The following is an 18,261-nucleotide window of genomic DNA, read 5'->3' on the forward strand; positions in this document are numbered from 1 at the left end:
CTTGATTGAAAGAATAAATCCACAGAAACACAGAGATCGAGGCTGCAGGAAGACATGGCTTTCACAAGTATTTCACCTACGGACACATATACACACGATCCCCATAGACATAAACAGGACAGAGACAAGGAGAGAGAGAGAGCGAGAAAGAAAGAGAGCAGCGTACGATGAAGGACAGTAGCGAGCATCAAGACAGAAGCGTCACAGAAGCAGAGCAGGGTAAACGTCAGAGGTCAGGAGGTCACTCACCTTGTTATTGTTCATTGTTAAGAAGTCCTAATCAGGTGGGTGGGCAGGAAGCAAGGAAGATTCGGCATTCATTATTAATTAGAACAAGCGTGCAGTAGGCTATGGTGAAATACAAGGCCAGCTCAGCGGCCAGTGATGCATTTGTTTGTGAGGAAAAGCGGAATCATGAGTCAGAGATGCAAATTAACTTTGTTCAGACACGTCATAAACAGCATGGCTTAAAATTCTAAAATTCCTTATACGACATAATGAATTCAATTTGATGCAACTTTATTTATACTTTTAAGGGGCAGTTAGTAATGGGAATTGGGCCCTAGTCTAACCTTTACAATCACAGTCTTTTTAGGTTGGTTAAAGGAAAAGGTATGGGAAAAGTGATAACTGGAGGATTTCAACTGAACTAGAGTAGACATTGTGGACATATAGAGGCTTCATGAAAAATGCCACGCTTCTCATGCAGCATCGGTAAACTATCCAAGGACCATGTTATCAGCATGGCTACTTCCTGTTCCAAACACTCATTCTGTCTGGGAACACTCACAAGGTAGATGATTCAATTGAACAGACCTAAACATAAAATAAAAAGCTAGCCTGGTCCCAGATCTGTTTGTGCCATCTTGCCAAGCCTTATGGTCATTGTCACCATAGGAGTTGGCAAGACAGCACAAACCGATCTAAGACCAGGCTATAGTAAAATGCTCTGTAATGGCCTGATTGCCCTTCAAGCCAGTTCCAGACAATGTGTTGAGAAGTGCTGCTGGAAGGATTCAGTTACAGAGTGCAATGGCATGCATGTGTTTATCACTAGCTAGAAGTGTTTGTTAGAACAGCATGGTCGTTGGCCATGGAAACACTCAAAGTAGTTACATGCAAATTGTTAAGTGATTTGAGGTCTTGTGTCCTGTCCTTAAGGATGAATTGCTATATACTGAAATGCCTTTTCCCTACAGTAATACTTTGGTATTTAGGTGATAAACTGTACCTGCTGTCTCTGGTATGCAGAGAAGGTCTTCTCAATGTCCTCAAGGTCCAGGATTTTGAAAACCTTGATGTCATCGACGTCTGTCCACACAGTGCCCTCCAGCTTATTCTGCAACAAAACAGCCCCCATCCATAACTAAGACTTGAAAAGCCATACACACACCCCTGGAACTCTAGAGGTTACAACAACAACATATAAACACGTCTAGGGCTGGTTTGCGATATTGATTTCATGCCATTGTGCAAACAATGCAAGAGATAAAGCATTGGGTAAAAAGGCAATCCTTATCCTTCATTCCCCCTGGACAGTCAGATGTAGCTACAAAAACCCCTGTTCTGTCTGCCTCGTCAGCACAACACTCACTCCCTCTGTACTAGACAGACATGCACCAAAAAATGTAATTACTGGTTTTGTCCAAAATGATACCCTATTCCCTATTAAGTGCATTACTTTTGACCATGGTCCATAGTGCTCTGGTCAAAATTAGTGCACTTCATGGGGAATAGGGTGCCATTTTGGACGCAACCCTTTACGGTCTGACTAAGCAGAACTCACTGACCTCAGCCAGCTTGGCCCAGTTGAATGACTTGAGTGGGTTGGAGGGCTGGGGGATGTTCTTCTTTTTCAGCCCTGGTCCCATGGGAGCTCCAGGTGGAGGAGGGGGACCAAGGGGAGCCATGCCTGGAGGAGGAGGAGGTCCACCGGGTGGAGGGGGTGGCGGTGGAGGCATGCCCCCAGGGGGTGGTGGAGGGGGTGGGGGCATGGCAGCCTGCATGGGAGGGGGTGGTATGGGACCTCCAGGGGCCCCAGGTATGAGTGGAGGGCCACCAGGAACACTTAGATTTGGCCTCTGAAAAAAATGGGACACATTGGGATGTACATTCGATTAGTACTGGATGTATTGCAATAATTTCTGTTACATGATGGAAATCATAGAAGCACTCTGTACTAGCTAGAGCAGTTCTAATCAACATATATTGATTTGGAAGAACATCACAAGGCAATGTTGTTGTTCATGACTAACTGTGCAGTAATCAAACATCCTGTCCTATCCACTCCTAAACTGAACGGCTAAGGGGAATCTCAATCGCACTCCACACTGCCCTTTCACACCTGGACAAAAGGAACACCTACGTGAGAACGCTGTTCATTGACTACAGCTCAGCATTCAACACCATAGTGCCCACGAAGCTCATCACTAAGCTAAGGACCCTGGGACTAAACACCTCCCTCTGCAACTGGATCCTGGACTTCCTGTTGGGCCGCCCCCAGGTGGTAATGGTAGGCAACAACACGTCTGCCACGCTGATCCTCAACACTCTGGCCCCTCAGGTGTGTGTACTTAGTCCCCTCCTGTACTCCCTGTTCACCCACGATTGCGTGGCCAAACACGACTCCAACACCATCATTAAGTTTGCTGACGTCACAACGATGGTAGACCTGATCACCGACAACAATGAGACAGCCTATAGGGAGGAGGTCAGAGACCTGGCAGTGTGGTGCCAGGACAACAACCTCTCCCTCAATGTGAGCAAGACAAAGGAGCTGATCGTGGACTATAGGAAAAGGAGGGCCGAACAGGCCCCCCATTAACATCGACAGGACTGAAGTGGAGCGGGTCGAGAGTTTCAAGTTCCTTGGCGTCCACATCATCAACAATCTATCATGGTCCAAACACACCAAGACAGTCGTGAAGAGAGCACATCCAAACCTTTTCCCTCTCAGGAGACTGAAAAGATTTGGCATGGGTCCCCAGATCCTCAAAAAATTCTACAGCTGCACCATCGAGCGCATCCTGACCGGTTGCATCACCGCCTGGTATGGCAACTGCTCGACATCTGACCGTAAGGCGCTACAGAGGGTAGTGCTTACAGCCCAGTACATCACTGGGGCCAAGCTTCCCGCCATCCAGGACCTATATAATAGACGGAGTCAGAGGAAAGACCATAAATTGTCAGAGACTCCAGTCACCCAAGTCATAGACTGTTTTCTCTGCTACCGCACGGCAAGCGGTACCGAAGCGCCAAGTCTAGAACCAAAAGGCTCCTTAACAGCTTCTACCCCCAAGCCATAAGACTGCTGAACAATTAATCAAATGGCCACCCGGACTATTTACATTGACCCCCCATTTGTTTTGTGCACTGCTGCTACGCGCTGTTTATTATCTGTGCATAGTCACGTCACCCCTACCTACATGTAAAAATGACCTCAACTAACCTGTACCCCCGCACACTGACTCGGTACCGGCACCCCCTGGATATAGCCTAGTTATTGTCATTTTATTGTGTTACTTTAGTTTATTTGGTCAATATTTTCTTAACTCTTCCTGACCTGCACTGTTGGTTAAGGGCTTGCAAGTAAGCATTTCACAGTAAGGTCTACACTTGTTGAAATCAGCGCATGTGACAAATACAGTTTGATTTGATTTGAAAAGAGGACATTAGCCTGGTCCCAGATCTGTTTGTGCTGTATAGCCAACTGCTATGGTTGTTGTTTAGCACGACAATTATCATAGGAATTCGCAAGACAGCAGGCCATATTGTTGTTTATATACAACTGTACTATAACCAAAACATCCTGCCTTTATTCCTGATTGGAAAAGCTAAAAGGAGGAGTAAGGTGTAAAGATGTGATAATGCATTGTAATTTTATGTTACACTTTGTGATGTTATTTTCTATGTTTTTCGTTGGACTTGTGGAAGATACCCACATTGTGAGCTAAACAGAGATCTAAACAAACAAACGTACAGTGCTGAGGTCATGCAGCCGGGCGGAGAGGTCGGCCACTTGCTGCTTGACCTGCTTGTGTTCGCTGGACTCCTTCTCCAGCTTCTCCTTCATCTTATTCAGTGTCTGCATCATGTCCTCCTTCTCCTGGGTCTTGGCCTCACACTCGCGTTCCTTCTTATCAAACTTCTGCTGCAGCTCATGGTGCTCTGAGAAACCAGACCAGAACAGGCGAGACCAGAGCAGTCGTCAGTATGATGATACACAGTACAGAAAGGTCTGCCTTCCGACAGTTCCGTCGCTAATAGAAACCAGAAATGTGTGCTGTACCTTTTCTCATTTTCTCAGCCTGTTCTTTCCATTGTTTGACTTCATTCTCGTTGACCAGCCTGAGCAGAAGAACAGAGGTTAATCTAACGTATTAAACATCGCAGCAAAATCCTACTAGGCATTACCTCCCACTGAGGTTAGGCTTAGTTAAAAAAAAAAACGGGTTCATTAGACAAGTCATTGGTGATCAGAGTTGACAACGGGGAACCTGTAAACTTCTTCTAAACCCACCCAGAATCAGATTGAGATGTGCAAGAGGCAGCTGAAGGGGTTGACTGATGTTTGTGTATGTGTGTTTGGAATTCTACATTTCACAGATTTCCTCATCCAAAAAAACAGATTTAATTCTGGATTATATTTTCAAAAAGGAATTATTCAAATCCTGGTCAAATCTGCTTGCTGATTTTTAGCAAGTATTAAGGGATCAGGGTATTCATGCTAAATCAGCAAATAGTATTGAAAGGATTGTAAAATGAAAGTGACAATAGGACATACATATTTTACATGTAATATTTGTGATGTACAGTACCTGGACCAATAGTGATTTTGCTCATGGCCACTGTATTAATCCCAGGATAAGATGAACCCATTAATAAATATACAGCATTGATTATATTCATGATCACCATATTCGGGTTTAAAGCCATTTCTGGAATGAGGCATGTTAAATAATACATGGAGATTTATGATGAAGACAGTCAGTCCTCTGCCGTGCGGAGTTGGGAGAACGTCAAACCGACTCAGATATAACTCAGGCATGTCAAAACATTTCCCCCCTCTCTCGTTCCTCTCACTCACATTCGCACCACGTTCTTCACGTTGAAGTTCTCCAGGGGGGTGACGTCAGGGTCATGACCTTTGTCGTTCTGCAGGACGATCTGCTGGACGATGCGGTCCAGGAGGAGCCAGTAATGCACTGTGTTCCCACTACGCTTGTCTGAGAGAAGAGAGAGCTTTATTAATACCGTAAGGGAACAGTTGATTGCGCCAGCAATTGCAATTGCAACAACAAACATCTAGGGCCAGTTTTCTGGACACAAACTAAGTCTAGTACTGGAGAAAAAAAGCATGTTTAATTGAGATTGTCCATTGAGAATGCTTCTTAGTCTAGGACTAGGCAAAATCTATGCCCATGAAATCCTACCATACACATAGCAACACAATAAGGACAGAGTCTAAGGGGAGAGATTAGGCTGAAGTCAGCTCCCTCAGGACAACATAAAAAAGCTAAAGCAATGTGGAGGAACAACATTTCCGCTTTAGTGTAGAAAGTTCTTCTCAAAATGGCAGAACACGCTCTAGAGAGAAACCCCTCACATAAGCAGAATTCCAACAATAATTTCCAGGTATTTAAAACTACCTCGAGAGGACATCATTTTTACTGCCGTTCTAAAATACACTAAAAACACTGATATATAAGCACTTTGGATCCCTCTGAGAAACCAAACAGTCTAGTTCTCAAAGATGTAAAAGTTGAGGCCTGAAGAGTCTTGGCAAACTCAAACAACTTTAAAGAAATGGCGGACGGGAGGTAGGTGGCACTTACAAGGCATAAGGAGACAGTGCTGTAAGACAGATATAAAGTGCGGGTGTGCATCTGTGTGGCTCATCTTCTTCTTTATGAGCTCAAACACTTGCGTGGCACTTTTTGTGTCAATGTGCACCTGCAACAACAAAAAACAAAAGTTGATATTAGAACTAGTAGACAGAGAAACGACTATTGCAAACTCCATGTACTGTAGAGGTAAATACCAATGTTACTCACAGTGTCAAAGCGTTTTGCCAAAGATAGTTCATCCTCGTTTCTCAGCATCTCAAAGAAGTCCAAATGCCTGGAAGACAACATCTCATGGTCAGACACACTTTACTGCAGTTGGGTATGACAGCGTGGTCTAGATCTTAAATGTACTATACCAATCACGCAGTTTATGACTTAACTCACCTGTCTAACGTTGAGTTGTCGTGGGATCTCAGTTTATCGATGACCGGCTGGATGCCCAACATAAGGAACTCGTATCGCAGGTGAATTCTGAACTCAAAGCTTGACTGTGGAGTACAGTACACACAGCAGTTAGACTCTCTGAAGACAACAGGACCATACGAGGGCAAATACTTTGAGGAAGAGGAGTACTCACCTCCCCTGCTCCCTGACTAAGCACTGCATTGATGAAGGACATGATGGCTGTTTTCAGGTTGACCTCGTCCCTGTAGCGCCCCGTACTCCTGTCCAGGTCATTCAGCAGAGTCTAAGACAGGAGAAACGAGGAGAAATAAGAAGTAAGCATCAGTAATATGATCATAAGGAAAACAATGCTGTGGTTGTAAACACTAATTAGAGAAACACCTGAAAGTTATAAATGTTAAGTGAATAAGACCATGCAATATCTCTGGCACAGCCTTAACACAAGGTTAAGGAAAACCTTGGGCTAACACATTACAGTGTGAAAAGCCCAATTGAACACTTGGCTACAGTGGTGTCTATGAGGCTAAGGTGTCTGTCTTCCCACCTGGAAGCGAGTCCTCTCGCAAGCGAACTTCTGATAGTGCAGCATGGCCTCCAGGATCTTCCTGTGGCCTCCTGGCACCAGACACACAGCGCCCATGATCTCCAGCACCGCCACCTTGGTCTTGACGTTCTCAGTTGCCAGGCTCTGGGCAATGATGTTGATGCTCTCTGTGTGGGAGAGCACATGGGAGCGGCCCTGGGAGTTGTTCATCAGGGCCTTGATGCAGCCAATCAGGGACGTGTGGATCTGGGACTCGGTGGTCTCGTAGTCCATGCTCTTCAGGAAGTTCAGGATGCAGGTCAGACCGTCCAGGTCGATGAACCGCGTCACAAACCTTTAAAGGAAGAGGATTGAGGGTAAAGGTTAAGGATAGATACAGGCTGCATCTGAAATGGCACCCTATTCCCCATGTAGCGCACTATCTTTGACCAGAGCCCTTAGACCAGAGCCCTTTGAGGCTCCCGAGTGGCACAGCGGTATAAGGCACTACATCTCAGTGCAAGAGTATCTTGCACTGTCTCTGGTTTGTATCCAGAATGCATCACATCCGGCCGTGATTGGGAGACCCAATGGGCGGCTCACAATTGGCCCAGCGTTGGCCGGGGTAGGCTGTCATTGTAAATAAGAATTTGTTCTTAACTGACTTGCCTAGTTAAGTAAAGGTTACAACTGTAACCTTATATAAATACAATTTAAAATAGTGTGGTGACCATGTGTTCTATGAAAATGGACTAAATTATATTTATAGAGAGTTTGATCACTTTGTTGCCCTCTACAGTAACTTCACTTTGTTTAACAAAACTAAGAGTTTGCATGTGCTTTCGGTGTGCATATGTGTTCAATGTAAGCAAGTGGAATTGCAGTTTTCATTCCATGAAAACAAGAACAGAGGACAAATAAACATCTTTAGCCAGCAGACAAGCGCCATTTAGCACAATAAAACAGGCATGGAGGAAAACAGAGAGAGCTCATTGGTGATAAACTACCATGACCCCTGGGAGGCGTTAGAGGTGAAAGGTGAGAAGGAGACCTAACCTCTGGAGGACCTTAAGGGGAAGACATTTTACCTCACATGTGTGTGCTTGCATACGTGCACGTGTGTCAGACTAGTCTACGCAGTGTGGTCTATAGAGCTGAAATATCATATTAATGCAGTGGTGTTTGGACTGGAACTGTGTCTGAATGGCTCTCAACACAAAGCCTAGTCTGGTGATTAATCATATTAGGTCACTCTAATGATGATTAATGGACTTGGAGACTGAACACAGTGAATTAACTCAACCTACTTTGTGAAAATAGCAGACTCACTAAATCACTCTCGGCCAAAATCTGTTATGACTTAAACTCATATTCTATTTCGAGCATAAGTCATAACTAATATCTCATTAAAGAAAAGGAAACTTGATCTCATGTGATCTAAGGCTATCCAATTCTTCAATTTCAGCCTTCGGTTTCACAAACACATACATAGGACACATCATAATTGAATGCATGCATACGAGAACAAGTAAGCATTAAACGGAGCGTGAGTGTGTGAATGTCACTGGTTTACCTCATGGGTTGTGTCCTTAGAGCTGTCTTTAAGCTCTCTATGGTCTTGTTCCTCTCTTCCTCATCCTCCATTTCCAAAGCAATAAGGGTCTTCCTCTGGTGATGACAAGACGACTCAATGACAATGTGCTCACTAAAACTCAAAATGGTGTCCTTCAAGGCTCTGTTCTAGGAACGTTATGGTTCTGTTTTTTCCAGGCCATAAGAACTTTGACCACCAGACCTATGATTCACAGTGCTGGGAAGGAACCTGCTCAGTAAGCTACTATCCCTGGCTGTAGACCACCAGCAGGCAGCTCCTATCCTATTATCCCAGCAGACCACCAGCAGCTCCTTCACTGATACATGACTGGAAGTAATTTCCTTTACTTGGTCTGGAGCAGGCTACACCCTGTGGTAACAGTTAGAAGTTAGGGATCCAACCAGAATCTCACACCTGCCAGCCCTAGTGCTACTGTAACTCCACTGCCCTGTGAAAACATCCTAAATTAGCCTATAGGGATCCCCCCCAGGACTACTACCTCCAAACCAGAGGAAGTATGTGGAGATTTAACACACAACTCCAGGGTGTGAGATCCCATTAAGGGACCATAGATTAAAGTCATCAGCTTGTCAAATAGTGCATGTTCAGGTGGACAAGCCTTTTCAGCTCATAATTTTAAAAATATATGTTCTCAAAAACTTACCAGGTTAAATAAAAGGTCATTATTATACTGGAGATTTGCCTAATATAAACTGTGAGGGTTTCACAGTTATTTACATATGTGAGAAATACGTAGCATTATCAGAGACACACACAGACCCCCCCCCCCCCCACCCCACCCTCCAGGCAAAACTATAAATTAGTGGGTAAAATCTATTTGTTTTACTCAAATTTTCCACAGATTTAGCATCAAACCATAAGCTTTTACAAGGAGAGATACCCATAAAATAGAGGGTCTACTCTATATAGTGGCTAGTGCAACACCAAAATCACATGGCTCTGTCTACACTACAGCATGTCTGCATGGTTGGTTGTTGTGTGTTATTGTTTTGCATCTGCAATGTTAGCTATATTTGCCAAGTACAGGTTGGGTATTTGATGAGGGGAGAAGGATACTTACAGCAGCCATGGAATTCAACTGGTCGATATAGAACTCTGGCCAGCTAGTCGCACCCTTGCTCTCTTCTCCCTCCTGAAACGGAAAAGACAGACAGACAAAGGGTTACATAAAACACACACACACACATTCCTTCCACACCACATAAACTTTTAATATATTTCCCTTGACCATCATGTCATCATATCATTATCCAGACAAAACCCAAACCCTGTATTGAAAAGTAGTGCATAGCCTGAGAACAGAGAATACCTCCAAGGCCTTATGACCCCTATATAACCTGACCCACTAGCGTGTAATTGCTGCTCAACTTCTTCCAGTGACAGTGGAGTGTGTGAGCTGGACTGCCCTCATTAATTTCCAGCCTAGTCTCCCTTTGGGATCATAACAACCACACCAGATATGTACTCTCTGGTTCTCACCTGGCTCTCAGTCTCACACAATGTATAAGGTTGCTGTGCAGCCTAATCTCAGGGATTCTTATAAATCCCCTGTGTATCGCAGGCTCAAGTCGTCCATTTTGTCTTAGGTTTTGGCTGAGCATGAACAGTCTAGAGTAATGTCCAGTACATGCCTTTTCCCTCCTTAGTTACGGGTTCTCAACAGATGGTAGTATTTGTATTGTATAAAGGTTAATGATCTGAAATAATGCCATCGTACATTTACTGCAATTGGGTAATTTTCTATGTTTAGGATATAATCTGCTACTGTTCCTCTTTAAATCACAGCGTACGTTTGGCCAACACTGACCAGGATCAAGCCCAGCATTCAATGCACAAGTTCTTTCAAATATTCTTCCACAATCATTTCAAAAGAGAAATGATTCTATTCATTCTTTCTTCCTGTTCAGTGTCCTAGTTGCGTATACTGTCCAGTCCCCTAGCAACTCATAATTGAAGCCTTTATTGGGTCCCCACGGGAGTGGTTAGGTTAAGCAGATTTAAGGTGTTACTGGGTGAGCTGCCCACCCACACTTCCCAAAGCTTCCCAGACTAAAAAGCCAAACACTAACACTAGCACACCAAAGACTGGGCTAGTGAAAGGAGTGTGTGGCTTTTGTAACAGGCTTAGCAATGGTCAACACAATATCCCATTAAAGGGGTCTATAAATCTGTGAAAACAAAGGAGCTGGAGCACTCCCCCTCTCTCCCTGATGAGGTATTAGTTACCCAGATTCCCATCCATCCTCATCACATGAGCAATGAGATAAGGATGAAACCAGGTTATATTTCAAAGATGGCTATATTTCAGACAGCAGAATTTATTAAAATAGTTGGGTTTAGTAGATCTTTATTAAAAAAAAGTATGCTTCAGTTTGGTTGGTGCCTAGCCGTACTCAACCAGCCACACAGAACGAGAGTGCTTGCATACTCTCTTAAAAGACCTTCGCTTGAAAAACAAGAAAAAAGCGGAAATAGTACTGTTTGTCCATTTTGAGATGCCGTAGCCAGTATACACTTCCTCAAAACAGTCGGTATTAATCCAAGATAACTCAAGAAATCGGTCTTTCATTTTGATGTTTTTGCCGATGAGATCTTAGTGGTGCAATTTTACATCTACGATGTTTGGTGCAGTATTTCTCAAAGAAAACAATTGTGCATGAAAACTTTATTGAAGAATCCCTACTGTTGTCTAATCACAGATTAAGGTACGTAGACTTTGGCTCAGAATTTGGGCTTGCCTCCAGAAAAAAGTGTGCCCGAAAAGCTGAAAAAAAACCTCACCGAAGTCAAAAACATCACAAAATGGAGTTATAATATATGCACAAATTCTTCTGAAATATTTCAGCTGAGAAGCATGCGGATGACTTAAGGAGTGGGTCAACAGAAATGAGGACAGTAGTAGTGACCACTTGGGAAATGTAGCACTGTGCTGCTATATCTCCCAGTACTTACTGGAAGACTGGTAAGCTTGGAGCTCGCTTTGTAGGTCAGTAAGGCATCACAGCGAACACAGCGCACACAGAGCACTTGCTACCCCACATTGACCACCTTGGCAGTTATCATGGCTGGAAGGTTCCGGCCAACTGACGATGAGATCTACCCTGGAATCCCAACTGAATATTGCTTAATTTCACTAGTCTGATCAACAATAGTGAAAAACAGAGCAGTGTTCAATTTGGATCCCAGACAAGGTGAGCTCCACACAGTTAATGAGACAAGACGTTGACCCCGGTAATGGAACAATGAGAGAGCGTAAGCTGGACAGGAAATGGAATGTAAAAAACAGGAAGTGTATAAGCTACCTGGGCTCAGAGGGCCCTGCACCTGCTATTGGCTACTGGCCATGCCACTCAGCGCCCACCATTGAGAAGAAAGCTGCCTACTGATCAACAGACAGCAGCTGCATTGGTGTTTCTATGGCAGCACTCTCTCTTAACGAGATCTTACAGTGCAGGACATGCCAGACAACAAAAACCAACCACTTACAGAGCTGTTACAGACCAGGGGGAACTCACATTCAGTCAAACCCTCTCCTTTATTAAGTCAATTCCATGTAACGCCTCTCTAGATAAAACCCTCTAGTTTACGGTGCCTTCATAAAGTATTCACACCTTTACTTTTTCAAAATGTAGTTGTGTTACAGCCTGAATTTAAAATGGATTAAATAGAGATATTGTGTCACTGGCCTACACAAAACCCCATGATGTCAAAGTGGAATTATGTTTGGAGAAATTTTTACAAATAAAAAATATATGAAAAGCTGTCAATAAGTATTAAATCTGTTCGTTATGGCAAGCCTAAATAAGTTCAGGAGTAAAAATGTGCTTAACAAGTCACATAATAAGTTGAATGGACTCCCTCATCTCTGTACCCCACACATACAATTGTATTTGTAAGGTCCCTCAATCGAGCAGTGAATTTCAAAACACAGATTCAACCACAAAGACCAGGGAGGTTTTCCAATGCCTCGTAAAGAAGGGCACCTATTGGTAGATGGGTAAAAAGAAAAGCAGACACTGAATATCCCCTTGACCATAATTAATTACACTGGATGGTGTATCAATACACCCAGTCACTATAAACTACAGGCCTCCTTCCTAACTCAGTTTCCAGAGAAAAAGGAAACTGCTCAGGGATTGATTCATGAGGCCAATGGTGACTTTAAAACAGTTACAGAGTTTAATGGCTGTGATAAGAGAAAACTGAGGATGGATCAACAACATTGTACTTACTCCACAATACCAACCTAAATGACAGAATAAAAATATTCCAAAACATGCATCCTGTTTTCAATAAGGCACTAAAGTAAAACTGCAAAAAATGTGGCAAAAAAATGAACTTCATATCCTGAATCCAACACAACACGTCACTGAGTACCACTCTTCATATTTTCAAGCATGGTGGTGGCTGCATCATGTTAAGGGTATAAAAACTAGGGAGTTTTTGGGGATAAAAATAAACAAAATAGAGCAAACAGGCAAAATCTGGTTCTGTCTGCTTTACACCAGACACTGGGAGATTAATTCAACTTCCATCAGGACAATTACTTAAAACACAAGGCCAAATATACACTGGAGTTGCTTACCAAGACAACATCTTGGTGGCCTAGTTACAGTTTAGAACTTGAAGATTTTTTTAAAAGAATAATGTGCAAATATTGTACAATCCAGGTGTTGAAAGCTCTTAGAGACTTACCCAGGAAGACTCATCGCTTTAAATCGATGCTAAAGATGATTCTAACATGTATTGACTCAGGAGTGTGAGTACTTACGCAAATTAGATATTTCTGTATTTCATTTTCAGCACATTTGCAATTTCTAAAAACATGTTTTTACTTTGTTATTATTGGGTATAGATTGGATTAAATTATTTTTTTTCTCACCATTTTAAATTCAGGCTGGACCTCAGTGTGCACTTTAATCTGGCAAGACAGCCAGGATTCTGTATTCACATATTTATCAGCTATAGTCGGCCAGGACAGATGAGAACGTCCTTCCAGGAAATGTATCCAATCCATTAATGAGTAACAGCACAACTCCAACGTTAGGGTTAATTTCCTATTAGAGTGCTGCAACACTAGGGGAGGGCTTTGATGTGTTGACTCAACGGAATTGGGGCAAGGGCACGGAGGTGGGGATTGGAAGGGGAAGGGGGGGGCTTGTGTTGAGTCCCTCCCGCTCTCATTTGTTTCAATTGAAAATATTTCCCACACACTAGCAGCACTCAGCAGACATTCCCTCTGGATACTGTAGCTAACATACACAGAGAGCAAGAGAGATGCACACACACTCTCTCTCACACGCGGACACAATACAAACAGAAACAAAACACATGAGGTTACATTAATACTAACTACTAGTCAAGTGGCCTTAAACTTACCTTCTTCTTGCTACAGTACATCTGCCATTTCTTCTCAGCTGGCAGGGCAAACATGACTTCCCGGTGTTTCCCTGACAGATCCAGCTCATCCTGCAAGGTGAAAGAGGAACATAGTACTGTGTTATAGGGTTATTAGGCATCTCTGTGCCTGACACTGTCATGAACCTGCGGTAAGAGGGACTATTAAATATTTCTTGATCGATGTGAAACCTGTATTACGATCATTTTAAGCTGATAGTGTTTTTGAATGATCTTGGCATTGTGATTTCTCTAAATATATATATTTTTCGCTTTCTGACTTCAAACTGGTTTTGTGAGTAAGATGGGAAGTAGATTGATCAAATTATACAATAATAGTGAAGACATCAAAACTATGGAATAACACATATGTAATCATGTAGTAACCAAAAAAAGTGTTAAACAAATCAAAATATATTTTAGATTATTCAAAGTAGCCACCCTTTGCCTTGATGACAGCTTTGCACACGCATTCTCTCAACCAGCTTCATCTTGAAGGGGTTCCCACATATGCTGAGCACTTATTAGCTGCTTTTCCTTAACTCTGCAGTCCAACTCAACCCAAACCATTTCAAATGGTTGAGGTCGGGGGATTGTGGAGGTCGGGGGATTGTGGAAGCCAGGTCATCTGATGCAGCATTGGAGCATCACTCTCCTTCTTAGTCAAATAGCCCTTACATAGCCTGGAGGTCTGTTGGGTCATTGTCCTGTTGAAAAATAAAAACATCTTCCCAATAAGCGCAAACCAGATGGGACGGCGTATCACTGCAGAGTGCTGTGGTAGCCATGCTGGTTAAGTGTGCCTTGAATTCTAAACAAATCACAGTGTCACCAGCAAAGCACCCCCACACCATCCCACCACCTCCTCCATGCTTCACGGTGGGAAATACAACTGCGGAGATCATCAGCTCACCTACTCTGCGTCTCACAAAGACAGGGCGGTTGGAACCAAAAATCTCAAATATGGACAGTACTGATGCAATCCGTCTGGTGTCGAAAACGCCGTCTTCTCCCGGGAGGAGGCTGCCAACGGTACATGCCAATATCCTTTGGTCAGGTCAAGGGTGCTGATGTACCGGGCCTTTCCCAAGCGGTCGATGAGCTCATCCACCCTCGGCATGGGGTAGGCGTCGAACAAGCTTATGCCATTCACACCGCGGAAATCATTACAGAAGCACAGGCTACCATGGGCACCAACACGATGGGGCTGCACCATGCACTGTGAGACTCTTCAATGACCCCCATCCTCAGCATAACCTCCACTTCCTGTTTCACGGCCTTCCTTCGGGCCTCCGGAATCCGATATGGCCATTTCCCCGGGCCGGGTACGGATGTGGTGTTCAATGAGGGTCATGCGGCCTGGCTTCTCGGAGAACACCGCCATGTTCCGATCGACGAGCTCCCTGAGCTCTTGCTTCTGGGCCGGGTCGAGGTCCTCATTGCTCGGGACCACCACTGGTACTGTTGGCATCCTGTTGGCATCCCGACCATAACACGGCCAAGGCTGTCCTCTCGTGCCATTTCTTCAACAGGTTCACGTGGTAAACCTGTTGAGGTTTCCGTCTCCCGGGTTGCCGTACGCGGTAATTGACAGTTCCCAGCTTCTCAATCACCTCGTAGGGCCCGTGCCATATTGCTAGGAACTTACTTTCGGCCGTGGGGATTAAGACCAACACCCTGTCTCCCACCTGGAATTCTCAGGGCTGGGGTCCCCGATTGTAGACCTGGGCGCGTTGGGCCTTCTCCATATGTTCCCTCACGACTGGCCATATGGGTGTCATCCGCTCCCTCATCATCTCCACGTGCTCTACCACGCTGCATAAGGGGGTCGGTTGGGCTTCCCACACCTTCTTGGCGAGGTCCAATAGGCCGCGTGGCCTCCTCCTGTAGAGGAGTTCGAAAGGGGAAAACCCCATGGAGGACTGGGGTACTTCTCAGATTGAGAAGATTTAGGTGGGGTAGTTGCTGGTCCCAGTTCTTCCCGCCCTGCTCAATGACCTTCCACAGCATTTTGTTTGAGAGTTTTATTCAACCGCCCTGATGAGCCCATCCGTCTGTGGGTGAAAGACGGAGGTTTGGATCTGCTTGATCTGCAGGAGAGCACACAAATCTTTCATTAGGTGGGTCATAAACTCAGTACCTTGGTCTGTCAGGATCTCGTTCAGGATGCCCACCCGGCTAAAGAGGTTTTAACAGCTCCAGAGCGATTCCCTTGGACACCGCCGCACGTAGGGGAATGGCCTCGGGATACCGGGTGGCATAGTCTACAATTACCAGGATGTACCGGTGTCCTCATGCTGTTTTTACCAGGGGTCCCACTATGTCCATGGCGATGCGTTCAAAGGGCACCCCGATGATCAGTAGGGGGACCAGTGTGTTTCGGAAGTGTGCCTTTGGGGCAGTCATTTGACACTCCGGGCAGCTGTAACAGTAGTTTTCCACGGCCCTCCTCATCCCGGGCCAGTGGAACTGGGCGGCGATCCGTTCCCGGGTCTTCTCCATTCCCAGGTGCGCCCCCAACAGGTGGATGTGGGCCAGCTGAAGAACAGTTCCCACGTACCGTCGGGGAAGCAACAATACCTCTCGAAGTTCCCCCTGTTGGCGCGACACCTGATACAAAAGGTTATTCTTGATTTGGAAATGGGGGTATTGCCTGTCACTCACCCCCAGAAGTAGCTGTCCATCCACCGCTATCACTTGGGCTGCGGCAGATTTCAAGTTAGGGTCCTCCCACTGGGCCGTCCCGAATTGTCCTCTCAGTTGGCCCCCAGGGGGTGTCTCGACTGGCCCCTCGAAATCAAGAAGGGGGAGGCTCTTCCTCCCGTGGTTCCCGGGGGGGGGGGGGGACCCCCTCCGACTGACTCCGGACCCGTAGATGCAGGTTGGTCAACCGTTTGCTTCCGGGCCACACAGGCGATGGGTCGTCCTCACTCTTATCTTCTTACGGCTCGTACCTTCTTCCTCAGCTCGTGCCCCCACAGGGCCGCGAACAGTGGGCAATCTCGTCCCACTATGAGAGGTACCGGCAACTCTGGTACTGCACCCACCATAATCTGGCAGTTCCCTTGTGGCATCACAATGTTGGCCCATACGGTTGGATATCGCTTTGTGTCCCCGTGAACACAGCAAATGGACATCTCCCTACTCCATTCGGTCTCCTGGTTCAGCAGGCTCGTGGTTACAAGGGTAACCATACTTCCGGAGTCTAATAGAGCTTCCGTGTTGTGTCCGTTAACCTTCACCGGGACCATGGGTTCAGTTGATTCGTGGTGTGCCCAACAGGAGGTGACGTAGTTCACTGCGTGACTCGCCTCGCTTCTGGGACTTGCAGATGGCATCGACTCCTCTCAAGCCGGGAAATTCCAGGCCATGTGCACATGGGTGCCACACTCAAAACTCCTTTGGTCTCCAACTACCTGGGGTCGTCGGTGGCGTGTCGGCTCTACCCCAGCCGTCTCTACAAGGGTTTGCGGTCCTTTGGCCCTGCCGACTGTTGGTTCAGGGTACCCAGCAGTGGGGCTGTCCTTCCGACTTCTTGAATGGGTCGCCGACTCCGCCCGGCTACCACTCAGCAGAGCCTGAGTGTTCTGATGCGTCTCCACTGCTTCCAGGAGGCCCTCCAAGGTCTGGGGCGCGCATAGACTCGCTGCCCTCTTCATGTCGTGGGGTAGTGCCCGTAGGAAGCGATCCAGGACCACTTTGTCTAGGATGGAGAGGGTGGGTACGTCGGTTAGGAGCCATCCCCTGGTGACGCGTAGTAGGTCGTTCATCTGGACTCGGGAGGGATGCGTCGGCTGCAAAACTCTAGTTGTGGAATAGCTGAGCCCGATGGGCCAGGCTGTACCCGTAGCGGCTGAGTATCTCCCCGTTTGAGTCTGTAGTAGTTAGCCACCTGTTCATCGTTCAGGTCCCAATATGCCTTTTGGGCATTTCCCCGAGAGACTGGCCCACTTCTGCCTAGGCCATCCTTCCCATAGCGCTGTCCGTTCAAACGTACAGAGGTAGGTTTCGATGTCGTCATCTTCTGTTAGCTTGATTAAAAATGGGTTTGAATGTGATTCAGTAGACGCTCCTCCTTGTAACTTCCTGATTTCCTCAATGAGGTGGACGTTTGTAGCCGCTGTTCCTCCAGCGTTCGTTCCTGAACCGCCTGCTGGGCTTGTTGGGCCCGGATGAACTGAGCTATCAACTCGTCCATGCTGAGTAAAAGTCAACCCTGATCTGACCACGTTGTCAGATTGCCCGCAGGGGGTTGGGTCAAAACGTTTACACAGATCAGACACAAAGAGCAGGATTAGCTCAGTTTCAAAGGTGTTTATTAAAATAATCGGCCAAAAGAAAAGGTCTCCCCCAAGAGACCCTCTGCGGGATACCGTCTTCTGGGCTCCGGGTCTAGCTGTAGCCTGTGGGGATCAAAACTGAACTTCCTCCTGTTACCTCTGGTACCGTCCCCAACTATACGGGAGTCCTTCTCT

At 45.7% G+C, this 18,261-nt stretch overlaps 1 protein-coding gene across 4 annotated transcripts in view; it reads right to left on the bottom strand.

Moving 5' to 3' along the window:
• Positions 1-18,261, bottom strand: part of LOC129811880 (disheveled-associated activator of morphogenesis 1-like) — an 85,365-nt gene that overhangs the window by 15,661 nt on the left and 51,443 nt on the right. For 3 of the 4 annotated variants that reach the window (XM_055863586.1, XM_055863588.1, XM_055863587.1), the window contains exons 3-16: positions 13,769-13,858; positions 9,450-9,521; positions 8,348-8,442; positions 6,796-7,129; positions 6,424-6,534; positions 6,231-6,334; positions 6,054-6,120; positions 5,835-5,952; positions 5,087-5,225; positions 4,289-4,347; positions 3,980-4,167; positions 1,791-2,081; positions 1,232-1,339; positions 250-276 (exon numbers count right to left, since the gene is read on the bottom strand). In XM_055863586.1, coding sequence (XP_055719561.1) covers positions 250-276; positions 1,232-1,339; positions 1,791-2,081; positions 3,980-4,167; positions 4,289-4,347; positions 5,087-5,225; positions 5,835-5,952; positions 6,054-6,120; positions 6,231-6,334; positions 6,424-6,534; positions 6,796-7,129; positions 8,348-8,442; positions 9,450-9,521; positions 13,769-13,858 — 1,803 coding nt within the window. The remainder of the gene's footprint in view (positions 1-249; positions 277-1,231; positions 1,340-1,790; positions 2,082-3,979; positions 4,168-4,288; positions 4,348-5,086; positions 5,226-5,834; positions 5,953-6,053; positions 6,121-6,230; positions 6,335-6,423; positions 6,535-6,795; positions 7,130-8,347; positions 8,443-9,449; positions 9,522-13,768; positions 13,859-18,261) is intronic. The other variant, XM_055863589.1, reaches the window with a different exon arrangement.

Source organism: Salvelinus fontinalis, chromosome 15 (genome assembly GCF_029448725.1).
Source record: "Salvelinus fontinalis isolate EN_2023a chromosome 15, ASM2944872v1, whole genome shotgun sequence".
NCBI lineage: Eukaryota > Metazoa > Chordata > Actinopteri > Salmoniformes > Salmonidae > Salvelinus > Salvelinus fontinalis.